We start from the raw sequence: 27,830 nt of genomic DNA, 5'->3' as shown, positions 1-27,830 counted from the left end.
GCACCGACAACAACTTTTATGCAGGGTAAGAAGTCCAGCACCAACATGCTGGTGCCGCTGACTCCCAATACCACCAGCAGTTCTTAAGAGCTTTTCTCTGCCCAGCTTTCTCAAAGCATCAAGAGCCGTAAAGCCCACCAGGCTGCCGCAGCGTCTCCTTGCCCGACCCCAAGAGCTGACGCGCCCTGTGGCGCACTCCCAAGCGCATTCTGGCCAAGAAAGGCACACCGTCTGTACCGGCCGCGGGCCAGCCGCCCCCGCCGCAACCACCGCGACCCCTTAACGCTCCCCGCTGCTCTTTGAAGGGACGATCCCAGTGCACACCGCGCGGCCCCTCGGGCCCCCCCCGCCACGTTGCTTCGCGCGTCGGCCCGGCCCGGCCGCAGCTCCGCCGGGCGCCAGGTGGCGCCGCAGTGCGGGCGGCGGTGGCGGAAGGAGGAGGGAGGAAGCGCGAGGTCGGTGCGGAGCCATGGCGCTCCGCGGCGAGCTGTGGGCAGATCTGCCCGCAGAGAAGCGCATCTTCTGTTCCGTGCTGCTCTTCTCCTGGGCCGTCTACCTCTGGGAGGCCTTCCTGGCGCACCGGCAGGTCGGCGGGTGCTCCGGCGGCGGCAGGCTTCACCTGGGTAGAGGCTTGGCCGCAGCTCGGCCTGGCTTGGCCTCAGCCGCGGGGGCAGCGGGCGGGAGGGCGAGCGGAGCAGCTCTGCCGGGGGCCGGGGGTCGGGGCCGGGGCCGGGGCTGACGTCCGCCTGGGGAAAGCTCGGCCCTGTCTCGGCCGAGGTAGTGGGGCAAGGGCGCGGCGCTGCTGCCCGTGGCCTGCCGGGCGGAGCTCGTTCTCCGCGTGCAGTCACCGGTGAGGGGTGGAAGGGGTTCGTCGTGTCCGTCTGTGCGGCCCGCGTGGTAGGTTCCAGAGACAGGCGGCAGTGTTAACGGCACTGGACGGAGAGCGCGGACCAGCCTCACGTGCTGCCGCTGTCTGCTCGTTCTTGCCTTTGCTCTGGAGCCTGGCCGGTCCTTTGCAAATGAACTGTGCTTGCTCGAATGATCGAAGGCACTGTGTCCTGCTTGTTCCAGAAATGTGATGGGACGCTCACTATCACATTGCTGTGTTATGTGAATTCATAGAAAGACTTAACAAGTGCAGGAGCATTGGAGTAGGGCTGGCTAGCAGCCAAACACCCACTCAGCTGCTCATGCCTCCTCCCAGGGCAGGGGCAAGAACAGGAAAAGCAAAATTAGAAAACTGAGGTCAGAGTACACACAGTTTAATAAGTGAAGAAAAAAAAAAAGAGCAACAAGTCCTGCAAATGCCATTGCTCACCACCTCCCACAAGTAGGCTGATGTTCAGCCAGTCTTCAAGCAACAGTTACCTTGGATTTCAAGCCCTTCCCAACGTCTTCTTCCTCCATCAATTTTTATTGCTGAGCATGATGTTATATGGTATGGAATATCCATTCATCCTTTCTGACTTCTCTTCCAGTTTCTTGCCCACTCTGGCATCCATGCTGCAGGGTGGTGGGTAGAGAGATAGTGATGCTGTGCAAATACAAAGTACAGCACTGTAAGAGTGTGTTTTTCTTCTACTGTGGAGAAAGTTGACTCTATCTTGGCCAGACCCATCAGCGAGGGAGAATGTTGCTGGGAGGGGAGGAAGCAATGCTGCTTACACTTGTGAGCCGTTAGATTCAGCTGAGCTGTCAGTAACACTGCAGTCCAATACTTTAGTCAAAGGAATAGTGCACTTTGAAGTGACAGAGGGTAGGAGCTTTTCCTCTAAAAAAGGAATAAAAACATTCAAACAAGATAAGACAGTGAATAATGACTTTCAGACTTCTGAAATTTGCAAGTTGCTTTTTCTTCTATAGCTCCTCATTTATGCAGCCAAACTATAGGTGTGGTTTCTGGTTTCATGGAGGATCTGGTATTTAGTTTGAAACTCTGCTTAGTAGTAATCATGGCACAGTAAGTCTTATACTGTGGAAAAGCTACTTTGTATGATCTTTATGTAGTAAGTATTTATGTTATAAAGAAATAAGTAAGAAAGCAACTCAGCTTCTGATTGTAAGAATTACGCTTTTCTTTTTAATTTAGAACTTATAGAAAATGAGAATTTAGGAATATTTGTTGTCTTTTGCGGGGCAGGGTTAATAGCATTTTTTGTTGTTGTGGTCATTTTTTTCCCTATCTGTGGTGGCTGATGGGTACTTGCTGTGTGTAACTTTTCTCTCCTTTAAAAAAAAAAAAAGATGCAGTTTTTAAGTTTCTTTTTCAATTTTTCAGAGACGAGTGTATAGAACAACAACACATGTACCACGGGAACTAGGACAGATCATGGATTCAGAAACATTTGAAAAATCTCGTCTGTATCAGCTGGACAAAAGTACTTTCAGCTTTTGGTCAGGCCTGTATTCGGAGGTTGAGGGCACTGTAAGTACCTGAGCTACTCTAGCATTCATACGATACTTTTCATGCAGTTAAAACTGTGAACTACTTTGATTTTTAGCGATCCTATGCAGCAGCACTGTTGGCACAGTGGCATCTCCCGTTAAACTGAAATTTGGAAGACTTAAGATTCTGTGTTTCTTGTTTGTGGCGTATTGGTTTTATAAAAAGAAGAAATTATTTAGACAGCACGTAATTTCTCTATGCAGTGCTGAGTACTGCACAAATACAGCATCAAATACAGCATACATTGTTATGTATTAGTGTCATGTCTGGCCTATTATGCTTTCCAAATAATTAAGGAGTATTAGAATTATTTTCAGCTGTTACAAATACAGATATTTTTCTGTGTTTGAAGGGAAAGGGAGGCAGCTACTTTCATTTTAAAATAAATTTTAAGTAGTACGTAATAAAAAAATGAGAAGAGGAAGAGTACCAGTAGATTCTTCTTGACTATACAGATGTTACGCTTGGCAAGTAATGTTCAAAAATATGAAAAAATAGAGCTGAGAGTTAAAACAAAGTGTCTATATATATGATATGCAAACAGTTGTAGAAGAAACTTTTTCTGACTTAACAGCTGAAATATATTGGTCGTTAGTAGCATGACTGGGTCAGAAATGAATCTTGAATTTCCTGGCATTGGCAAGAATATAATTACTATGTATTATCTACCACAGTAGTGAACTTAAGGATAAAAAGGTCAATTTATGAAAGATAATGAAAATAGCACTGTAAAACCATATAAATCATGTAACAAGAGTAAGAGGACTGGGAGCACTGGTGGACAAAAATGAGACATGAGCCAGCAGTGCAGAAAGCCAATCAAATTCCAGGCTGCATCAAAAGAAGCATGGCCAGCAGGTTGAGGGCTTGTGTCCTATCACTTGTCACCTAAGAAAAGAGACTGAGACACACCTCACTGCAGCTTCCTTTCAGGTAGTTGTACAGAGCGTTGAGGTCTTCCCTGAACCTCCTTTTCTCCAGACTAAACAACTGCAGTGCCCTTAGCTGCTCCTCATGTGTCTTGTTTTCGAGTCCCTTCACCAGCATTTTTGCTCTTCTCTGCACACACTCGAGCAACTTAGTGTTCTTCATATAGGGACAGGCCCAAAACTAAACACAGTACTGGAAGTGCGGCCTGAGTACAGGGTGACAGTCACTTCTGTAGTCCTGCTGGTCACACTGTTTCTGATGCAGGCCAGGATGCCATTGGCCTTCTTGGCCACCTGGGCACACTGCTGGCTCGTGTTCAGCTGGCTGTTGATCAACAGCCCCTGGTCTTTTTCTGCTAGGCAAGTTTCCAGCCACATTTCCCCAAGCCTGTACTGCTGCATGGGGTTGTTATCATCCAAATGCAGCACCTGACATTTAGTGTTCTTGAAGGCCGTACAGCTGCCCATTGGCCCAGCCTATGCAGATCCCTCTGCAGAGCCTTCCTACCCTTGAGCAGAACAACATTCCCACTCAGCTTGGTGTCATCTGCAGATTTACTTAGGGTGCACTTGATCCCCTTATTGAGGTTGTTTATGTTAAAAAAAAAAAAAAAAGTTAAACAAAACTTTTAAAAACACTGTTTTTTGGTATCTATTGCAGTTCTCTGCTTTTTATGTTGCAGTAAGACCAATGAACAAAAATCAAGGAACAAAAAACAGAAGATGGGAGGTAAAGCTCCCAGTTAATCAATCGAGCACTGTCCTAAATAGAGCAGGTCTCAGTAAGCTGAGATACAATCCCTATATTCTACTAGTATCTTCATTTTATTTCATCTTCTGAATAAGAAGTTAATGTTCCCGGTGGGGTTTGGTGGGTTGTGGTCTTGGCATTCTGAATCCCAGAGCCTGAGTTTGGGATCAGAGTGTGCTGTCCCAGGAGGGTTGGTAATGGACCTGCAAGCTATTTGCTGTCTTTATTCTGAATGCCTTTCTGTCAGTAGGTGTATTTTAATGTTGGTAGGCAACTAGGCACCACACAGGCCAGCTCACTCCTCACCCCCCTCCACCTCCCATCTAGCAGGGAGGAAGGAAATCAAAAGGGCAAGCATTAGAAAATTCATGGGTTGAGATAAGGACATTTTATTAAGAAAGAAAGAAATGAAGAAAAAAAACACCACATCCAAAGGAAAACAAAACAAAACACAAGGAATACATAATGCAATTGCTCACTAACAGCCATCTAATGCCTTTCCAGTCCCCAAATAATGTTAGCCCCATCCCCCAGCCAAATCCCCCATTTTGTTGTTCAGTATTTTCACTAGAAATCCAAAAACATAGCATCATATCAGCTACTATGACAAAAGTTAACTCTCTAACATCCAAACCAGCACAGTAAGGAATTCATGCAAGGTTGTTCCAGAACAGTCAAGTTGCTGAATCTTGGCATGCCCTTCATAAAGAGGGCATTTTTGTGTATTATACAACTGTAGGGCAAATGAATTTTAAGATCTTCTGAAAAACATATTTGGTCTGAGACAATGTAGCAGCAAAATCTGTAGTTAATAGGCTTGTATATATATTAATATTTCACCGGCAAAACAAAAAAAAAAACAACTGATCTCTACTTCAGTATAGTAAAAATGAACCATTGCAATCTATTCCAGGCATTGTTTATGCAGTGTTATGCGTGTGTGTATTTGGGAGGGAGGGTGTCAAAAACTTAATCATAAAACAGTTCTGATTCATCCTTAAAAGCTGTTTATTTTGCTAACATTTTAGATGGATGGGATGATGTCCTGCTTCATATTGCCTCTGTGGTTTTTGTTTTTTGTTTTTTTTTTCCCAAAGATGATTCTGATCTGTGGTGGAATTCCTTTTCTCTGGGATCTCTCTGGTCAGATTTCCAGTCGCGCTGGGTTTGGACCAGAATATGAGGTAAGCAATCTTTAAGTGCTAGAGAAAATGTGTGGTCCCTAGAAGAAAGATGTCATTCAGTCATTAGGGGTTCTTTTTTACTCTTCTCCAAAAATTTGGCAGAAGGTGCAAAATATAGCTTGTTAGATTTAAAAGCTATTGCTTTTCAGACAGTCAGCCTCTGTTTTGTTCAAAAGTCAATGGTATATTGGAGGAGAACAAGGAGTTTTTCTAACCAGGTTTAATGAGTAGTTGTGACCTCTGTAATCTCCAGCTGCTTCGTAAGACATACAAGATGAGAAGCTATTCTAGATGTGTCCTGAAGTCAAGAAATACTGAACAATACTTAGTGATAAACTAACACTGTAGTGATAAAATGAACATAGGTGAACATACACTCTCTATATGTACTATGTGCTAAGGACAGGAAGAACTGTTTTTACAATTCAGCTTTATCTACTGCTTAATACAATTTTAAAGTTTTCAAGCATCAAACAAATCCTTTATGAAAATAGTGTGCTTTGGTTTAATGGAGAGTATTCCTATAATCAATAATCTGATAATTGCAAATGTGATTTCTGTAAATTTATCTAGCTTTAACTTCTAACCAGTTTCAGTTAAACCACTGGTGTAAAATCCATTCTGACAGCAAGAATGTTAGTGTCAGTACAGGTTGGTAAATACTAGGTCTCTCTTTGTTTTTAGATTATTCAGTCACTGGTATTCCTGCTGCTTGCAACACTCTTCAGTGCATTGACCGGTCTCCCCTGGAGTTTATATAACACATTTGTCATAGAAGAAAAACATGGCTTCAATCAACAGGTATCATAGACAACGTGTATGCTGACTTAATGCCTTTGTTAGGTTTGGTAGGTTAGATGGACTGGCATGTCCACATCTGTGCCAAAGATTGTTATTTTTAGGAACATTTTTACATGCTCTACATAAAAATAAGAGCAATGACAGTTCATGACTGTTGCAGATGTCCTGTGCCACATCCATAATGTCTTTGAGTGAGGCTGTGCCCCTCAGCAGCTTTCTAGCAAAAAGTTTCTGTTATAGCAGTGGAACTAAGAACATTTCATACCTCAGCTGTTCATTCTTGGATGGATCATTCTTTGCTCTTCATATGCTCTTCCTGAGAAGCCTGGGTTGCTGCTCAGTAGGGGTACTTCTGAACACTGTACAGGTGAAACAAAAATAAGAAATTATTTTCCTCTTCATCTCACTCATTGATTTATTGATTTAGCCTTTATTAAATTAGAAAATTTGACTCTTTGCACTTCTGTTGGTTACTCACTTTCAGCACTGGCTTTCTTGACTTTCTCATCAACTTAGTTTAACCTGTTTCAGTATCAGTATCCCATGGGAACAGCCTTTCTTAATGGGAGAGAAACTTCAGTGTGGATGCATAGTACTAGAGTACTGTGTTCAGCTGTGGGATCCCCAAAACAAGAGGGACGTGGACCTATTAGAACCAGTCCAGAGGAGGGCCACGAAGATGATCAAAGAGACCATTACTGTGAAGACAGGCTGAGAGAGCTGGGGTTGTTCAGTCTGGAGAAGAGAAGACTCTGGGGAGACCTTACAGTAGCCTTTCATTACATAATGGGAGCCTACAGGAAAGCTGGGGAGGGACTCTGCTAGGGAGTGTAGTGATAGGGCAACGGTTTAAACTAAAAAGGGGTAGATTTAGATTAGATATTCAGAAGAAATTCTTTACTCAGAGAATGGTGAGGCACTGGAACAGGTTGCCCAGAGAGGCTGTGGCTGCCCCATCCCTGGAGGTGTTCAAGGCCAGGTTGGATGAGGCCCTGGGCAACCTGATCTGGTGGGTGGCATCCCTGCCCATGGCAGGGGGGTTGGAATCTTTGAGGTTCCTTCCAACTGAAGCCATTCCATGATTCTATTATAGGCAAAAATGTTTCCCTTTCACCAGCCTTGGTATGTGTCAGCACCTCATGAGGACATACTGCTAACTAGGACTGCCTAGGGAAGTTTTTTATTTTCCTTGGTTGCCAACAGGTCTTGCTACTTTTTATCCGGATTAGATGTATAGGTGGGGAAATTGTGGAAGAGCTGCATGCAGAGGTAAGCATACAGGTAGGCTAACTTCCTGCCCCTGTAAAGGGAGGAAGGAATGTTCCCATGTTTGCAGAACATGAGTCAATCATTTTTTTCTTCAGGCAAATACTTAACTAGAATATTTATTTAATACATTTATTTTCTCTCTGCCACTCTGTTCTTTAATCCTTAGAAACTGTAAATGCTGACTGTCCTAATTTTTGCAGTATGTTTGTATCCAGGTCTAGCCCTAGACATCTTTTTGACATTCAGAATCCTTGAATCCAAAGACATCTTTGATTGTCTCTCATGTTAATCCTGTGTAGCTGCATCAGACCTACTCTTTGTTTATTTCTCCTACTATAGTGGGGAGTAAGTTCCATCTTGGTGACAGAACTGGAAGTTCTTTGTTTAGAGGACTTAAAAGTCCTAAGACTCAGTACTGGAGCTTGTAAAGCACTAGAGTTAGAGCAAACTGACAACGCAGCTGATGGGTGGAGAGCTTGACTTGAATATGTATAAACACTTTAAGATGCAGTGAGCTCAGAGCACTGATCAAGCCTTTCTTCTGTGCAGAAGTTGAGTGTCAAAAGCTAAAGTTAGCAGCTCAGGTTTCTCCAAAACTGTCTTGAGACAGCTTGCAGAAGCCATGTAGTTTCTATGTATCCTTTAATGAGAGTGAGAATGATTGAGCTGTCTGCCTAATGTCTTTGTTTCTCCATAACGGTTCTCATGCCAAGAACTGAAGGCTGAGTCCAGCTCCAGTCCAATTTGAGACTCCAGTAATGTTAAATCTCTACATTTCATTTTAGACTAATGGGTTAGGCCCTTCCGTGAATGAGCTAAATTCACAACTGATTCCTGGAATTTATTGAAATGATTTTCAAAGGATTTTCAGGCAGACTCTTTTTTCCGTGGTAGCAACTTTCTGAAAATAATGCTTTTTCTTGAGGTCACATATGCCTTAGAAAGCTGAGAAGTGGGGTAAAGACACAAGACACCATGCAATTTTATAGCTCTGTTCCTCCTAGATCATGGCACTGGCATTAAAAAAGAATTAAAATGAAAACTTGAGCTTAATTGTATTTTCAGATGGTGGTCCTAATGTCTTCATCCAGCAATATCTAATGTTTCGTCAAGTCCAGTGGAACCACTGCTAGCAGCATGATTCTGTTAAGAGTTCTTCCTTGTGACTGTTTAAGTGATTGTTTCTTCAGCCATTTACTAAGCTCAAAAAATGAAAAAGCTATACAACAGGCCTCTTTCCAGCTGAGCTGAGGAAAAAAATACATGGGAGTGCATGGATGTATGTACATTGTTTTTTCTCTCTCATGGCTTGTGCCAGTTCAAGAGTCTCAGTCAAACAGAAACAACTTTTCTTTTGTCCAGGACAAAGCTTACACAGATCTTTCATGCTTTTCCTTACAGTTTTCCTGTGGTGCTTTTCAGGAAAGAAGCACTGCTTAGTGTGACCAAGGCACACGTGCTTTTCTAATTACAGAATGGTTTTGCTGAACAGGTTCATGTTTACAGGCAAAAAACAGTATTGTCTGGAATGCTCCATTTGTGTGGACACATTTCTGTACAATTGTATTACTGCTGAAACTGATAATTGCTTAGCAAGAGTATATCATCAAAGTGCTCACTGTGTGACCACAGTGAATATGTGTACATAAACCCACAAATTTATATTATTCTCTGTCTGATTTGTGTTTATTACAGTCACGGAAGTCAGAGGCATCTATACAAACTCTTTCCCTAATCGTTATTTTTTTATTTAAACCTGTTTTACCAGTATGCTTTTTTCTTTCCAGACAAGAGTTCCATATGTTTAACACAGTATGGGCTTTTTAACACAACCTTGTCAGAAAGGATCTTTACATAATAAACCCCTCACTTCTGTGCCTTGCAGATAGCTGTAAGTACTGAAGTAACAATTCCTGAAAGAGCTAGTTGGGTGTCTAATGTTGCAAAATCACTAGATCAGTTTGATTCAAGTACGGGTCTTTGAAACATCCATTAAACATCCATCCTAATAAAGTTATGCTAATTTTAGAAGCTGAGACAGCTACAGGAATAGAAACTACATACCAGTGGAAGCTAACTTGGAGTGAAATGACCAGTTTAAACCTAAAAGTCTTCAGTAGGACTTTTGTCCACTTTTCAGTTAAGACAATCAGCTTGGTAGCTGCTGAAGGTTGAGATTAATTGAGGCAACTGTTCAAAGACAAAATATTTTACAATAGTTTTGTTTCTTTCAGTTTACTACTTCTATAAAATCCCATGATACCTGGAATATTCGTTGCTAAAGGAATTAAGGGACAGATAAGCTTACATTTTTCTTTCTTCCTTTAGTTAAAGATATACATGCAATAAAGTAAGGGTTTGGGTCAGATCTTACTAATGAAGCATGCATCCACATGGGCCTCAAGTCTGGGTGGGTGTACAGACCCACAGCTATCTGGAGTGGAGCTGAAAAGGGTCTTCAGCCTTTTCTTACTGACTCTACTTTCCTTAGCGTGCACTGTTATTGCTACTTCATTATTTTGTGATTTGTCTTACTTTGTTTGTGCTTCCAGTGAAGGAATCAGTTCATTAACAAATATCACCTGTTAATATTTGTATTGTAAATATCACTGATATCCTTTCTTTACAGACACTGGGATTTTTTTTCAAGGATGCCATCAAGAAATTTATCGTGACTCAGTGTATTCTGTTGCCAGTGACATCCCTTCTGCTTTATATTATTAAAATAGGGGGTGACTACTTCTTCATCTATGCCTGGCTCTTCACATTAGTTGTTTCCTTGGTGAGTAAAAGAGTACGTGTGGGTTGCTTCCAAATGCTAGATACTTGCATGGCTCAGTATGCCGAGCTAAGTCTAGACACTCACAAGTCTAAACCTCGGGAGTTTTAGTGTCTGTAATGTTTAACACTTCATGGTATTCTCTGTGGACCTGTTCAGAAATAATAACTTGTATTAACTAACCACATTAGTTTGATATCTTATATTTTATCTATTACACTGGAGTGTTTTAATCAGTTGAAAAATAAACATTCAAAAAAACATGGAATGCTGGAATTAAAATGCTGTATGGTGATAGGCTTTCCTTTTTCTTAACTATAGAAAGGAAACCAAGACAACTAAAATTGGTTTGACAAGACTAGGCAAAAAATGTGCTTTGGGCACATTTATAAAGTTTCATGTATTTCCATTAGGTGTCTCTTCTAGTTAACCAAACACCAATTCTCAGTTGCATTGCTTTGTATTGAGACAAGTATTGATTTTTCCCTTTCTGGTTCAGCTCATGTAGCTTATTTTATATACTGAATTGGTAACTGACATTTTTAGGTCTTTTTTTAGAAGGATATTTTTGTATATATTGTAAGGATGTGATGTTTTTTATTTTTTATATACTTAGTGCTCTACTGTCATTTTTGTCTCGATATACTACCCATTGCTCACCCAAAGAAGAAATTAGAGAACTAGTGTTGTACATATTCATTTATTTTTAAATTAAAAGAATACCGTAACACCTTAAGAACTGTAAGAATTACTAGATTACATTCATGTAATAAAGTGTGTCACGTTAGCCTAACAATAAAATTGTTTCAATCCCAGATTCTTGCGTCAGGTTCAGAATTTCTGGTTGATCTGGGTTGTATCTTCAAGAAGTCTTTTAGGAAAACCTGGCAAGGAAATCATGATTGTTATTTTTCTTAAGCTTCTTTTTTTGTGATTTATATTAGGTAGTTATGTGTCTTTTGTTTTGTTTTTTCTTCATCTCATCACTGCTTTTAGATACAGCTTCTATATCTTTCTTGGACTTCTTTCAATTTGTCAGCTTCTGTTCTGGTCAGCCACGTGTATTGACTGGCCACATTTAGTGTAGCTAAAAATCCACAAAATTTTTAGCTACAAAAAATAGCTAGTGAATGCTTTAAGTTTTTAGGTTTAACAGCATTAAAGACTTGCTTTTTCATAGATGGATTAAGCTGAAATTTTGAAAGAACTGGTAATTTCAGGACTGGAAGAAGGTAATCCCTGGAAAATGTATAGATACTTTAGAAACTGTGAAAACAGAGCCACCCTATCTTTTACTCAGCAAATGCTAGAAAATATGTGTCTTGTCAGAGAACTACAGATATCTGTACTGAAAAAAAAGGTAGCAAGACGGAGTGGCTCACTTTCTTTTTTTTTTTTTTTTTTCCCCTTTCTGGGACTAATTGCATGCCCCAGCAATTGGTGCTTTGCAGGTGTCTTGCTTTCACTGTAGCTTTACAGGGTGTTGATCATGGTTTCCCACCTTAGTGGGATTTTGAACAGTCTTTGACATACAAAATAAGTGTAGCAGCTGTTAAGAGTTACTCTTTAGAGTTCACTTTAGGGAGAAAAGTTCCAGTTGTAATCATGTTCCATAACATCGTAATTATGGTCAGTTGCATCCTTCTTCCAGTGTATAATCCCTGCTGATACCAAGGGATTACACAAAGATCAGAGATGAAAATTTATGATTAGTACACCCACATTTTAAATGGCCTGAGACACTTGTGTGGACAGAAATAGTTGATTTCACTTCTATAAAATACGTTCCAACAATTTCTGCAAATCATCTGCAGTTTTAAACTCTTATTTTAACAGTTACAGTAACAAAAATAGGTTTTGTTTTTTAAGTGTTGTCTTATTCAAGCAGATAAGCGTGTCCATATAAGTCAGTTTCCTTAATTTCAGATATATTCTTACTTTTCAGTAGTGTGGATTCTTTTCAAAAGTCAACATATATGTTTTCAATGTGAAGAAAAAAACTGTTTATTTCTGTTTCCTTCTCATGCCTTGTTCCTTTTTACTAACCAAAATTAAAACTTATTCCCAGTTCAGTCCTTTTTCTTTTAAATAAATAAATAAATAGTTTTGTGTAGGTCAAGAGTGTGAAGGAAGGAAGTTCAGCTTTTCTTTCCATCAGTGTTATTCCACTCCTGGCTTTCTCATTTGGGCTGCTTCTGGTGCAATTTTGAAGAGGTGCAAGTGCATCATAGTGAGGTCTGGGGATATGGCTGTTAATCACTTTGTAACACAGACATCAGTCTGTTCCTTAGCCCTGTGCACAACTGGAAAAAGGGGAAGAAAACAGGACAAGAAATCTCTCGCCTGTTCTAGACTATGGCTGTGCAAGTTAACAGGAGTTTGAAGAAGCAGAACTACCTCTTGGTTTAGTGGGCTCTGCTGCTCATTAGGAAACACTTGAGAACTTTCCGGTGTTGGTGAAGTAGGTGAAAGTGACAGCCTGTCATTGATAAGATCACTGCTGCCAGCTATCGTAGTGGCTTTTTTTTTTCTGTGGTTTGAGGAACTCTCAGAGCAAAAGCACTGTTTTTAGTAATTTTGCTCAGGATTGTTTGGAGACCAACCTGCCCCCACCTCCATCTTGCTGTTGAATTGCTGATTGTCAACAGTCTAAGTCATTTTCTTTATAGATGGGATGACCCATGCAAAGCCTTGCTTTGCTATAGATCACAGTTTATACAGGATTCAGTTTATGAAGGTGTGTTTTTCTGAACTGTGCTCTCCCTGTCCCCTTTAAGCCATGCCTCATAGTTAGTACTAAACACATTTGTATGTTCTTTTTTTTTTTTTAATATCCATATGTGTTTGCAGGTGCTTGTTACAATCTATGCAGACTACATTGCACCTTTATTTGATAAATTCATTCCACTTCCTGAGGGAGAGCTCAAGCAACAAATTGAAACAATGGCAAAGAGCATTGACTTCCCATTGACTAAGGTGTATGTTGTTGAAGGTGAGATTTTTTTGAATAGTCTGTAACTTTAAATTTGTGGATTTTTAGCTCTGATTTTGAATGTTATAGCAGGGGAGTTGTTTATGTTCAACAGCTATTGTGTTACTTGCCAAAGTCTGTGCTCTATTCCTTTTTTCTTTTTCTTTTTTTTTTTTTTTTTTTTGACTTTGGGTGAGAAAAATGAAGCTTGAATATACAGCCTTAACTGAGGATGTCCTTAACAGCCATTGCCATGACATGCGCTGTGACGTAGTGCAGTCAGAAACGGAAGCAGCTATTAAGTTTCCAATTCTAGAACTTAAGGCAGAAGGATTTTTTTTTTTTTTTAACTTTTCTAGTCTTTTTTCAGTATTAATTGCGTTACAATGTCCTTAGTGAAGTACTTGAAAAAGCTATGAATGTTAAAAACACCTATTCCTCTTTAGAGTGTTCATGTGGACAGCTGATTATGGTGTGATTGAATAAACCCAGCCCTTCTACTTGAGATTGTCACTTTTTCACTTTGGAGTAGTAAATTGTGCATCCTCTTTTCTTAGCTTGTGGAATATAACATGGAGCATGCCAGCTACCTTGTCGTTTCCTCTCCAATTCTATCTTCATGGAGAATTTTACTCTTTAATGTTTCCACTGCTACTCATTTTGCTCCCTTTTGTATGTGATTTCAGGGACTTTCGCCAATTTAGTTTCTGTTTTGCCTCACCTGTGAGGATAGAACATATTTCTAATGCCTTGGTGAAAGCAACTTGAAATGGAATAAAGAGCTGAAATGGTAGAATTTTACTGCAGTGGTAGAATTTTGCTTTAAAAGAGAGAAGATAATGAATTTTTTTTTCTAGACTGGAGGTTGTGGCTTTTAAAACTTTGGGATGGCTAAATACAGCCACTACTCTACTTCGGTGCAGCCAGAAAAATCTACTGTTGATATACTTGGGACCCAAGAAATTTAAACTTTTAAACTTTATGGTGAAAGCCCTGTGAGCGAATTCTTAGTACACTGGCACCTCTGTGGTGTATCACTGCATTAGCTTCTTCAGCATGCCTGCATTTAGTGGCAATGATTTGCAGTGGAGAGAGGCTGCCAAATCCATATTTTCTTTTCCTGGCATCCTTCAGGCTGTTGAGCCAACAATGAACCCTGCTGACGTGGGGGGACTGATGCGTGAACATCTTTTTGCCAGTGTTCTGCTGCACTCTGCCTTGTCTCTTCCCACTCCAGAACTAACTTCTTAGTAACATGCAACAAAACCCTTACATTTCATGGTTTGTTCCGTAACAGGCAGATGATAAGGTTCATTCCCTATAAATGCTTTGGTAAAGGTTGAAGCTTCTTACAATAGACAGAGGGGATAACGCTACCTAGTGGCTGGTCATCAGATTTTCTTGCTGAGAAGGGACTGGATGCTGAGGCTTCATACTCTGACCAGCCTCTTCCTCTGTTGGTCTATCTTGGTTTGGTGCTGAAATTACTATCACCACAACATGAGTTGGCTTGCAATGGAACAATGGATATTTTGTGCTCTGAGGAGTTGGTGTGGCTTATGCATGTACTGTGAGAGTCCGCCTTCAGCTTGAAGTGCTTTATCTTTTGTTGGAAAAAACAGACAGATTTCACCTCTTCTCTCACAGAGACCTTGTTCAGTTCTTGCATTGCAACAGCTCCTGTCTATAGGCAAAATTAGGTAAATCTAACAGTTACTTTGATCTGGACAGTTTTGTTTTTGTTTTTTTTTAAATGAATTCAACAGTTTATTCTGCGGAAAGGCTAAAGTATATCAATAGTAGAAAGAATCCATGAGTCCACCATTCAGGTGACCTAGATGAAAGTAACTGCAAAAATTTGCCTATTTCAAATATAATAATTTTAAGGGCCTTGCATAGTTAAGCTGCAGTACACAGACTTATTCAGATCAAGGTCTCTAATGTAAATTTTTACTTAACAGGTTCTAAGCGTTCTTCTCATAGCAATGCTTACTTCTATGGATTCTTCAAGAATAAGCGGATAGTGCTGTTTGACACTCTCCTAGAAGATTATTCTGCACTGAACAAAGAGCCAGCAGAAGGAGAAGAGGGTGAGAATGAAGAGACAAAGTCTAAAACAAAAGTGAGTTTCTCTGTTCTATTCTATTCTGGCTTTATTTTTCACTGTTAATGTAAATAACTTCTTGGTGGGATTGTCCCTTGTGTTTTCTGAATGTATTTTAAAGGTCCTAAATGAAATGCTAAAACCCAAACCAAATAATTCCATCACCAAAGCTCAAGGATATTGAGCTGCCATTAAATGGAATTTCTGGGGTTGTTAGTGAGTGGGTGCAGAAAACATCAAAGAAACCTCAGAAGTCCATGGGAGCTTTAGCTTTTTGTTTTCTTGCATGTAACAAATGTGTCTTCCCTGTGACTGATCAAATGAGGAGCCTGTTCAGGTTTTTAGATTGTTCCTTCTCTTGGGACTGCCACACCTAAGCTTCCCTTTGAATTGAATGCTTTTGACTATCAGTACATCATTTATGTGCCTTTTGTTGCAGGCAAGAATTTTGGTGCAAGGTGCGCATGTGTGTACATACACAGATTACATGTGCACCCTTCCCCGCCCTGGTCAAGAACAGGATGATAGCCTTTCATTGTCCTTTGTATTATTGTGCAACTGCACATCTTCTGTACAGCTTTTGTGGTTTCAGGAGAGTTTTGGGGATGGATAGAATTGGCAGGATATTTCCAAAGAACCTGAAAGAGTAATTCTGAGAAGAATGAATTGCCTTACTCAGCCTAGGTGTAGGTCTATGTATTGATTTTTAAGAGGAGGTGATTCTGAGCTCACCTGCCCATCTTTCCTGATGATATTTTTAAAGCATATCATAGCATTTGTTGCAGATGATGGGAGTGTTGTCATTCAGTAATACCTTGGGAGGAAGGCTACATTCTGAGTATTGAAGGAAGTAGAGGGAGGACTTCACTCTGCTTTTGATTCTGCTTTAAGAGGTTGTGGCTCTGAATGTCAGCTTTCATTGTAATGCCTTTTCCTGAGTAAATAAACAATTAGATCAAGGGATGGCACGGGAGAGTTTGGAGGCAAGTTTTCTAGTATTGTTCAGGTCTGTGTGGGAATGTCTGTATGCATAGAAATAAGATATCACCATCTCTTGGTAGAAGATTGTTGAACTTGCAAGTTTATTTTTTGTAAATATCTTCTCGAAGAAATCTCAATAAGAAGTTGGATGTGTGTATCTGCCAGTAGAAGGGACGAGCCTGCTCTTGGGAAACTTCCTGATGTAGGAAGACAAATTAATAAATAAGAAATTGATTCAGTTGTGTTCAGTTCAACTTCCTTATTCCCTCAGAGTAAGAAGCAAGGATGTAAAAATGAAGAAGTTCTGGCTGTCCTTGGTCATGAATTGGGTCACTGGAAACTAGGTCACACTGTCAAAAACATTATCATCAGTCAGGTAAGTTATGATATTGTTGGTTTTCATAGAGCATTCTGTAATTGTTTCCAATTGCTTGCTTCCAGATTTGTAAGTGTACAGTGAGCATGCAGTAGCCCTTCTGTCCCCACTTTGCCCCATCTGGCTAGTAGGGAGCATGAGCCATGAGTCTGAGAATAGGTATTTTCCTCCCTTCTTGGAGGGGTACGAAGGAATGTGATTGTGGATTATGAAATCTGACCCAGAGAGTATTTCTGAACTTATTTATATTGTTTTCTTCTACCTTTTGCATTAGTTGTTGGTAAATATGTTATTGTGCCTATATTATAATAGGTATATACATGTATGTAATATATATTATATATAATTTTATTTATTATATGTTACTGTGTGTAACCCCATTTGCAAGAATCCTTTGGGCCCGCCGCATCAGCCAATTGTTGACCCATCTTATTGTGCTTTTATCTAACTGTATTCTGGTCATTTTGTCCAGGAGGATACTGTGAGAGACAGTAGCAAAAGCTTTACTGAAATGCAGACAGATTGTATCAGCTGGCTTCCTTTGGTCATCTAAATGGGTGATCTTTTTGTAGAAGAAAATTACGTTTGTTAAATATGACCTTTCCTTTCTGAACCCATGTTTGCTCTGACCAATGACTGCATTGTCCTTTAGGTGTTTTTCAGTAACTCCAGAATAATCTCCATAATTTTACCAGGCACTTAAGTGAGACTTACAGGCCTGTAATTGCCAGGTTCTTCTTTCTTGCCCTTCTTGAAAATTGGGATCACAGTTGCCAGCCTCCAGTTAACTGGGACCGCTCCAGATTCTCAAGATCGTTGAAAAATAATAGAGAGGGATCCCGTGATGACATCAACCAGCTCTCTGGCTACTCTAGGATGAATCCCATCAATCCACATAATCGATACCTATCCAGGTGGAGCAGCAAATCCCACACAAGTTTGAGGTTGACTGGGAGTTTATCATTCCAGTGGTCACAGTCCTCCAACTTGGGGTCCCACAGCCCGTCACTGATGTTGAAAACAGAGACAAAAATGCATTAAACATCTCTGCTTTATTTATGTGTCCCAGTTTGTTAGGTGACTGTCCCCATCAAGGACATGTTTGCTCTGGTCCTCCTTTTCCTGTTAACATACTTTAAAAAGCCTTTTTTATTGTTCTCCACACTGCTGGCCAGCTGCAACTCTAATTGAGCCTTGGCCGCATTAATTCTCTCCCTGTAAATGTAAGCAGCATCGCTTTAGTCCTCACATGTCACCTGACCTTGCTTCCAGCAACCATACAATTTCTTCTTCCACCTAAGCTCTTGAAGAAAATCACTGCTCAGCCAGTCTGGCCTTCTGCCCCTCCTTGCTTGCCCCTCCAGCATTTTGTATTTGCCTGTTCTGTGCTCTTAGGAGGTGGTACTTAAAAAAAAAAAAAAAAAAAAAAAAAAAAAAAAGGCACTGTTGGACTCCATTGTCTTTAAAAGCAGTTTCTCAGGGGACTTCACTAACAAGTTTCCTGAGCAGTCTGAAGCGTGCTCTCACCGAGTCCAGTGTTGAAATTTTGGTGGTAGTTTTTCTCCTATCACCAAAAATTTTAAACTCGACTACTTCTTGGTCATTATGGCCAAGGCAGCCACCTATCACCATTTTACCCACCAGAGCCTCCCTGTTTACAGGCCTCCATCTAGGAGGGCTCCTTTCCTAGTCAGCTTTCTTAGTACCTGTACCAAGAAGTTCCTGTAAAGTCTGCCATATACTATGTAGATTTGTCTTGTTCTAGTTATCATGCATGCTTTTTTCCTCAAATTCCAGACTTTTTTGTCTCTTAGCTTATGACGGTGTGTTCAGAAATGCTTCTCTTTTTTTTTTTTTTTTTTTTTTTTTGTGCTAAGGCTATTCACTTTTTTTTCATTCTGGAACATCTCAAACTTTTAACTTACGAAAATCTTTCTGATTCCATAGTACTTTTTCTTACCCATGCCACTGAACACGTCAGTAATGTCCTTTCTGCTTTGATTAACACAATTATATTCCAACTTCTGATGCTGATATTGATCCCTACTAATTAAAAAGCAACTGATATGTTTTTGCCATTCTGGTAACTCATGTAACTTTTGTCTTCGGATCTGCTTTTTAGATACTATTATTTCACAGTAATAGGTAAACTTCCAGACATCTTCAGAAATTCTTCTTCAATGTTTTTTGTACTTTTTGTATTGACTGTTTTCTGTCACAAATGTCCCTCTTCTTTCTGTTCTGTCTGTTGAAAAACAAGCATTATTCTGCCACATTTCACATTACTCCAAAAAGATTAAACAGCCACTTGAATGGATTGAAAAGGTACTAATAAAATTCTCTATAAAACATAATAAAGCATGGTAGTGCCCCTTGCCTCTGAAAGGCCAGCCAAGCAATGTGCAAATATGGTTAGATAGAAGCATGGGTTGTTTCCAGGAACAGAAATGTGACACAGCAAACGGTAGGTAATGCTTTGAAGAAGGGTTTTGGACACACATTGTTTGTTTTTAAATGTTTTAGAACCTATGCTTAATTCCAAGGAAATGGGTTGTCTCTTCTATTCCCCCCTTGTGTATCTTGTCTTGCCTTTTCATTTCCCTTTGCTACTTAAAACTTGTTTTTAGCACACTGACAGAAAATAATTAGAAAATCAGAGAATGTTTTAGGTTGGAAGGAACCTCTGGAGGCCTTCTGGACCTTGAGCAGGTTGTCCAGGACCAGAAGAAATTATGTTTTTTTATTGCATGCACATACTGGAAACTGGTAAAGGTTAGCTGTTTGTTCTTCTTCATATATGAGTTCTAAAGTAATCTATTTGGATTTCTTGTTTGCTTTTTTTTTTTTTTTTTTAACCCCCGGGGAGTTTCTATGCAAATCTGTGACATTTTAGGCCATATGTTTGACTTGGATGAAAAACCCATCTTAATCAAGAGTGTTGTTTCCTTTCTCTAGATGAACTCCTTCCTGTGTTTCTTCTTGTTTGCTGTGTTAATTGGTCGAAAAGAGCTCTTTGCTGCATTTGGTTTCTATGAGACTCAGCCTACCCTGATAGGCTTGATGATTATTTTCCAGTTCATTTTTTCACCTTACAATGAGGTAAATTGTTCAATTTGTCTTTGAGACATGGGTGCTGAAGTATCATTCTATTTAAACTATGATTTTATTTTGACTTTATTATTATTTTGGAGAAGAGATTGAAGTTTCTATGGGCTCTATCTGTTATCTACATTTAATAAGTAGAATTTGCGCTCTGTGTCAGAAGACTCCCTGTTTCAGATGTGGCCTGTATAAATCTTAATGAGATCATTCCTCAGTCACAGTAATGTGTGTGGGATGAGGAAAGGAAGATACTGTAGTGGGCATTTACTAATATTGTAAATAAAATATGGATGGTTGAATTTTTAGATAATTATTAATATACTTCTCTCTTCACAGATTCTCTCTTTCTGCTTGACTGTATTAAGTCGACGATTTGAGTTTCAAGCAGATGCATTTGCCAAGGAACTTGGGAAGGCTAAAGACCTATATTCTGCTTTGATCAAACTAAACAAAGATAATTTAGGATTCCCTGTTTCTGACTGGATCTTCTCAATGTGGCATTATTCCCATCCACCCCTTTTAGAAAGACTTCAAGCCTTGAAAGATACAAAGCAAGAGTGACAGGAATCACTGTTAGTTCAAAGACAGTGTTTCCATCTCAGAGGCAAAGTTCAGAGCTGCTTTTTAAATTCTTTTTAAAAATGGATCGCTCCATCTGAGTGTGATATTAACAGCGCAACAAATCTGAGAGTTCTGAAACAGGTATTTAATTATAAATTACTTTTTTAAACAAAAAAACTGTGGTACTTAATTTAGAAAAACATACTGGGTGAAGACCAAGACACCTTTCCCTCAAAACACTGGCTTTTATCTCCATATCATAGTATAGACTTGTAAGAGAAGACAAAATAATACTTCAAAGCACCTGTTTCTTCAGTTGAACATTGGTTTTGATCCTTTTCTCATTCTCAGTGTTCTGTGAACCTTCCCTTCCCATTCTCAGCCTTTATTCACAATGAAGAAATACTGAGTGACTTGGTTTCTTACATCATAACTGTATTAGCTTGTCACTGTTGGTGTTTAAAAAAAAAAAAAGTTTAATGCAAGTACAGGCCTTTCTGCTGGATTCCAGTTCATGTCTGTTGTAATTGAAAATGCTACTTAATAAAGCCTCCTTTTTCAGAAATGTGGGAATAAGGAAATGTACCATGGCTTCATTGAAAATGACTATTAGTCTGTATTCTGTAGCATTATAGTGATATTTTTCTCTTCTGCTCCACTGTGCTTCTGGGGATGTGGAAGAATGTTATGGAGAATCCAGACAGGACCCATGGAAGGACTCAGGAAAAAAGCTGCTAATTTATAGAATCATAGAATGACTTGGGTTGGAAGGGACCTTAAAGATCATCTAGTTCCAACCCCCCTCCCCTGCCATGGGCATAATTCTTTGTTCTCCCGTTTGCTTGTGAGCATAATAGTTAACAGCTTTTCCATACTTCAGTTTTTCCGTTTCTGTCAACCTTGGCCTCATTTTATTGTGTATATAGAAGTGGTCAGATCCGTGAACAGTGTGTCAGAATTTAACTTCCATTCTGAGGGCAGAGAGAGATCTGGAGGCTTTGTCCCCCACTCTGGGGAGGGTTTTTCCATTAATATGGATACAACTGAAATAGTGTTAGAATACTTAGAAAATTTTCCTCCCCATTTTGATACAAATAATACAAGATTTAGTTTATTCATGTAGATTAGAGAAAGGCAAATGGATAACCAGGGAAATCGCTTCTGCATCTGTTATCTCAGATGAGAGGAGCAATTAAATTTACTTTTGTTGAATAAAGATAGCAGTTAAATGTAGGATTGTATGTGTCATACAAATGTTTTGGACCATACTGAATGCAAATACTTCATATAAAAATCAGATTTTATACCTGTGGTAAGTTAAAAAGTTCTCTTTGAACAGAGATGAGCAGAACAAGTCAAAGCAAATTCTATCCTTTCAGGTGTCTGAGTGTTCTCAGAGACTTCACCGTTAATTAAATTAATTTTTGTGATCATAATGAAAAATGCCTTATAAGATAGGCATGATGATGTCTCAGGTGCAGCAAGATACCAGATGTTGCTGGAAACCATATGTATGCCTTATTCTATTTGTGTTTATACCCTAAAGCATGAGCATGTGAAGTTAAACTATAGATATGGACTTCAAAGACAGTTTTTAATTATATGGGGAGCCTATAGTTTGTCATGGTAATTGCATTGAATAAATGGCCTTGAAAATAAAAGAGCTAACTTGAATTTGTCAGTTCAGAAGAGTAGATAAACATGTTTCGAGTTGCAGAGATGTTTGTTGGTGTAAGCCTATGGAAAATATATGTATGTTACATGTGCTCTGAGAAAAGCATTCATGTCACCCTCTAGGTAAAACATACTCAAAACTGATTTTTGTGGTTATTTCAGAAAATTGGCAAAACACAAACCAAAATGGGACAATGAAGAAAATGCCAGTTACTGTGGAAGCATCTCAGACATGAAATATTTAGGCTATTAGGTGAAGATAGTACTGTTACAGAAATTTCCTGGTGCTTCCTTTTCTTCACTGTCACTGTTTGGAGGTTATCTCAGCACTGGCATCTTGTTTGTCAGTGTGCCCTGTAACCTTCTGCTTGTCCATGTACAGGCAGAATGGCAGATAACTGGAATGCATTACCTGCATGTTGCTGACCTGCAGCCTCTAGCTGTTTATTACGTTCTGGAGAATAGTCTAAATCACACTTGAGTCTTTCTATGCAGCACCTGCTGCTGCCTTCCCGGGTGTCCAGATCCTCCTACAGTGTCTATGCAGCCATGCAAGCAGTCATTCAAGAACAGCTTGATGACAGAGTTTGGCTACTAGAATCAGCCACACATCTATGTCCTTTTTAATTAATGACCAGTTTTGAGAAACAAGGGAAGAATATAAGCAACGTTTGGGGTTTTGTTTTCTGTTATCTTTAAGCTAATAATGCTCAAATACCTTGAGGTAAGGGAATGCAGAGCAAAACATCTTTGTCAGTACATACTACACAGGCAGCCGTAGGGCTTGTGGGCACTGATCAGTGGTGTCCTGCCCAACAGCTGATAGCTCCAGCTTTCCCTTCTCTGCCTCACCAGCTTTTTCAGGCTGAGAGAAGATATAAAAGGGAAAATGAAAAATCTAACCCAAACCTCACAAAGAGACTAAAGAATGACTAAAATTGGGATGCTTTATGGAAGAGAGAGATTTGCTGCCTGCCTGGGGCCCGTATTTGTGATTGAAGAGGCTACTGAGTTTGGTGGGTCCTAAAGATTATAACCCCCTCCTACTTTTTCAAGTTGAATCAAATGAAGCTGTAACAAGGAAACTTGAAATATCAAAAAGGAAAAATCCATGTCCCTTGGAAAGATGTTGAAGGGATTGGAAGCACAAGTAGTGTTCTCCTCTGTCCTTCCAGTTGGTGAATAGGACCCAAGAAGAAAGAGATGAAGGGGCCAAGTGAAAGACTGGCTGCGAGGCTGGTGTGGTGCCCAAGGTTTGGGGTTCTACTAGCGATACACTAGCACGATGCACTAGCGATATCAGTTGTGGCGTACCACTTGGCTGCCTTCGATTCAAGTTCGTACTGAAGTTCCAGCATGTCCGGCACTGCAGCACTCAGTGGTGGCGTCACTTCATTCAGGCCACGATAGTCCACTGTTAGTCTCCACTCACCATTAGACTTTCGCACTGGCCATATGGGACTATTGAAAGGTGAATGAGTCTTGCTGATCACTCCTTGGCTCTCCAATTGACGAATTAGCTTATGGATGGGAATCAGGGAGTCTCGGTTGGTGTGATATTGCCGCCGGTGCACAGTTGTGGTAGCGATTGGCACTTGCTGTTCTTCGACCCTCAGCAACCCCACAACAGAGGGGTCCTCTGAGAGACCAGGCAAGGTAGATAATTGTTTAATGCCCTCTGTCTCTAAAGCAGCTATACCAAAAGCCCACCGGAACCCTTTTGGGTCCTTGCAATATCCTCTTCTAAGATAGTCTATGCCAAGGATACATGGAGCATCCAGGCCAGTCACAATGCGGTGCTTTTCCCACTCATTCCCAGTCAGACTCACTTCAGCCTCCAATACAGTCAACTGCTGAGATCCCCCTGTCACTCCACAAATATAGATGGGCTCTGGTCCTTTATAGCTCGATGGCATTATAGTACATTGTGCACCGGTGTCTACTAAAGCCTTATACTTCTGTGTGTCTGACATGCCAGGCCATCGAATCCACACAGTCCAATAAACTTGATTGTCCCTTTCCTCCCCCTGGCTGGAGGTAGGGCCCCCCTAATCCTGGTCAGAATCTTCTTCGTTTCTGTGTTTGAAGGACTGTCTGCTGGAAGTTGGAGAAGCAAACTTTTCAGAGAATCCCTTTTTCCCGATTGTTTTCTTTTGCAACTCACGTACCCGTGCCTCTAGTGTTGCGGTAGATTTTCCATCCCATTTTCTCATGTCCTCTCCATGGTCTCGTAAGTAAAACCACAGGGTGGCACGGGGTAAGTACCCACCATATCGTCTTCCTTGTGTGGATGAACGCCTACCCCTGATAGCTGAGACACTGCTTTGTTCAGGTGCAGAGGAGAATAATCTCTCAAGTTGGTGAACCTTTTCAGAAAGTTTATCCCAAGTGTTCTCTTTTGGTCGGTGGACACTGGTTTGTTCAGGTGGGGAGGAAGATAGATTCTCTTTAAGTTGGTGAAACTCCAGAAAGTTTCTCCACAGCTGAGACGCAGGCCTGTAAGAAAGAGGAGAGACTTTCTTCGTACTGCCGGAGTTGTTTAGCCACTTCATCCACTGTGAGTTCCTCATCCTCTTTCCAGGCCATTATTGCCAATGAGCTGGCATATGATGATGGTGCACTCTGTACAAACTTCCGCCACATGGGCTGTGTACAGCTGACTTCATCTGGATCTTTGGATGTTTGTCTGAGGTCTGGATCCTCATAAATCACTTCCCGTACGGCTAATTCCCTCAGGTACTGGATTCCCTTCTCTGTAGTGGTCCACTTGCCTGGTAGACATAAAAGTTCTTCCTTGAAGGGATACCTTTCTCTAACAGCTGAGAGGAGACGCCTCCAGAGGCTGTGAGATTGTGCTCCATCTGCAATTGCTTTGTCAATGCCTGCGTCTCTAGCAAGGGATCCTGTGGAGGAATGGTTAAGTGAAATAGGACATGTGGATGTTGGGCAGTTAGGAGGCAATGGGCTAGTGAAGTACCGTACTCAACTCACATGAGTCTGGCACGTACGCAGCTGGCTGAGAGCCAATCAGGCTCAAGGACACGATGCCCTTGAGCGATGGGGAAAGTCCCTAAGGCGGGACGGTGGCTAAAAGAAGGAGGAACTACCTGAAAAGAGCAGGAAATGTTAGCCAATCCTGAGCTTAGTTTTTGCAATATGTATGAGTTGATTATGTTCGAACTAGATAAAAGGCGACTGAGCTATCCATTAAAGTTGAAGTTTATTGTTCACTCATATTGAGTGTCTGTGTCTTCCTTCCGTCGACAACAGGATCCCAGCCATCTGGCTTCCCTGCCATCTAATTCCACACAATTGGCTGCAGTGTCCCAGCACCGGAGCAGCCAGGTGACAAGCTGCTCACCTATACAGCGACCAAAATCTTTTCACACATCTTGTAGCTCACGCTCATATAGGTTTCGGGTAGTTACTGTTGATTTTTCGGCATCCTCATCTTCCTCCTCCTGAATCCCTGATGGCCCAGCATTGTCGTCTCTATACCTAGATTTGGCAGAAGACTCTCTGCATTCTAAACAACTTGAATCTCTATACCATTTTTTCACCTTCTCTACAGGGGCAACTTGCACTGCTACAGCTCATTTCTCTGACCCAGCTACAGGGTCTGCCACAGGGGTTGGAGTACCCTCTGCAGGGTCTACTTGCACTGCTACAGTTTGTTTCTCTGACCCCGTTACAGGGTCTGCCAGAGGGGTTGGAAACTGAAACCAGGACACCAAGCTAGCATGCATGGCTATTAATGCGTTAAAAGGCACAAAGACTCTAGAGATTTCTAAGTTTCCTTGGAGATACCTGGTATAACCAAGTGTTCAAATCTTCCCCCTCAGCGCCCAAACGATGGGGGGAATGGGGGGAGGGAGAAGAGAGGCTCAGCTTGTTGACTGATCCCAAAAGTCAGAAGGTCCTCATGATAGTATCTTCCCTGACATCCCCTTTCTCTTAAGCCAATTTATATTTTCAATTTTTTAGGTAGAGCTTGAGTGACTGTAGTCATGCGTATCTTGGAAAGGTATAGGCTCTGAGAAATACAGAGCACATGCTCAGTGAGGGGTGGTCACACCTTGGAGGTGTGTTCTATTATTATAACAATATTATAAATGAGCAAAAGTTCACTAGAGTACAACATTTTGTCAAAAACATGACAAGTGGTTGGCTCAGGGTAGAAAATGTGCAGATTATTGGTCTCTGTGTGCACAAGAACAACCAAGTCCCCACCTGGTCACAGAGCCTAACCGCGGAGTCTCCTCTCTACACTCCATTCTGTTCCTTAGAGTCAGCATACCAGGTTCCCCCAGTGCAATACCATCTACAGTTGGAAGCCTATGGAACGCTTAGGTAATGCAGCTACACTCCATCCTGAAAGCTTCTTCAATGCTGTACATTTTCTTTAAAATGTGAATATTAGTTTAATTTTCCTGGCCACTTTAGGCAATTACTCCACAGTGGTGTCCCACAGGGATCTGTCTTGGGACCAGTACTGTTTAATATCTTATACGATGACATAGACAGTGGGACCAAGTGCACCCTCAGCAAATTTGTAGATGACACCAAGCTGAGTGGTGCAGTTCATATAACTGAAGAAAGAGATCCCATCCAAAGGGACCTGGACAAGCTTGAGAAGTGGGCTCATGTGAACCTAATGAGGTTCAACAAGTCAAAGTGCAAGGTGTTGCACCTGGGTCAGGGCAATCCCGGACATGAGTACAGACTGGGAGAAGAACTCATTGAGAGCTGCCCTGCAGAGAAGGACTTGGGGGATCTGGTGGATGAAAAGCTCAACATGAGCCAGGGCTGCACCAAAGGAGGAGTGGCCAGTGGGTTCAAGGTAGGTGATTGTCTCCCTCTACTCTGCCCTTGTGAGGCCCCACTTGGACTACTGCATCCAGGTCTGGGGCACCCAGCCCCAGGAGGATGTGGGGCTGTTAGAGTGGGTCCAGAGGAGGGCCACAAAGATGATCAAGGAGCTGGAGCACCTCTCCTATGAAGAAAGGCTGAGAGAGCAGGGGCTGTTCAGCCTACAGAAGAGAAGGCTCTGGGATGACCTCACTGTGACCTTTCAATACTTAAAGGGGACTTATAAAAAAGATGGAGAGTGACTCTTTGCTCAATCAGATAATGATAGAACGAGGAGGAATGGTTTTAAACTCAAAGAGGGGAGATTTAGATTAGATGTTAGGAGGAAATTCTTCACTTAGAGGGTGGTGAAGCACTGGAACTGGTTGCCTAGAGAGGCTGTGGCTGCCCCATCCCTGGAGGTATTCAAGGCCAGGTTGGATGAGGCCCTGGGCAACCTGATCTGGTGGGTGGCATCCCTGCCCATGGCAGGGGGGTTGGAATCTTTGAGGTTCCTTCCAACCGAAGCCATTCCATGATTCTATTATAGGCAAAAATGTTTCCCTTTCACCAGCCTTGGTATGTGTCAGCACCTCATGAGGACATACTGCTAACTAGGACTGCCTAGGGAAGTTTTTTATTTTCCTTGGTTGCCAACAGGTCTTGCTACTTTTTATCCGGATTAGATGTATAGGTGGGGAAATTGTGGAAGAGCTGCATGCAGAGGTAAATTTACGGAATAGGCATAAAAGGGAATCAATAGGCATTGTTTCAGCTTGCTAAAGTAATTGGAGGTTTTTGTGAGACTTGCAGGACAGAGAACCAATAAGGAGCACTGCAGGGCCAGAGGAGTAACTGGGAATTCCCTTGGAATCTGCCCTAGAGGGGAATAGTTATTTGTGAATTCAAAGCAACCATTACATCTGTAGTAATGGCAAGGTACTGCCAGCAGCAAGATCAAGATGCAGGTTGGGCTGATAGTGTTGCTGGCAGCCTCCCTCTCAGCCGTCTCGTGCCAAGATCCCAGGAGACGCAGGGCTGAGGTGAGCTCTGG

At 41.2% G+C, this 27,830-nt stretch overlaps 1 protein-coding gene across 1 annotated transcript; it reads left to right on the top strand.

The window, feature by feature from the left end:
• Window positions 1-450: 450 nt before the first annotated feature.
• ZMPSTE24 (zinc metallopeptidase STE24) lies at window positions 451-23,654 on the top strand. Its single transcript, XM_082777611.1, has 10 exons — window positions 451-586; window positions 2,279-2,425; window positions 5,224-5,310; window positions 5,995-6,111; window positions 10,010-10,162; window positions 13,010-13,151; window positions 15,092-15,252; window positions 16,487-16,591; window positions 19,547-19,690; window positions 20,030-23,654. The coding sequence occupies exons 1-10, from the start codon at window positions 470-472 to the stop codon at window positions 20,252-20,254; spliced, it is 1,398 nt and encodes a 465-aa protein (XP_082633737.1). The 5' UTR covers window positions 451-469; the 3' UTR covers window positions 20,255-23,654.
• Window positions 23,655-27,830: the final 4,176 nt, after the last annotated feature.

Source organism: Aythya marila (assembly GCF_965140915.1).
Source record: "Aythya marila genome assembly, chromosome: 22".
NCBI lineage: Eukaryota > Metazoa > Chordata > Aves > Anseriformes > Anatidae > Aythya > Aythya marila.
Note: the sequence above shows the minus strand (reverse complement) of the source record. Positions and strands in the feature narration are given on the sequence as shown.

Excerpts from the sequence above, each read along its gene's own strand:
- ZMPSTE24 (XM_082777611.1), top strand. The coding sequence starts at position 470 with ATGGCGCTCCGCGGCGAGCTGTGGGCAGATCTGCCCGCAGAGAAGCGC. Across the intron at positions 15,253-16,486 it reads AGACAAAGTCTAAAACAAAA|AGTAAGAAGCAAGGATGTAA; the intron begins GTGAGTTTCTCT and ends TTATTCCCTCAG. Across the intron at positions 16,592-19,546 it reads AAAACATTATCATCAGTCAG|ATGAACTCCTTCCTGTGTTT; the intron begins GTAAGTTATGAT and ends TCCTTTCTCTAG.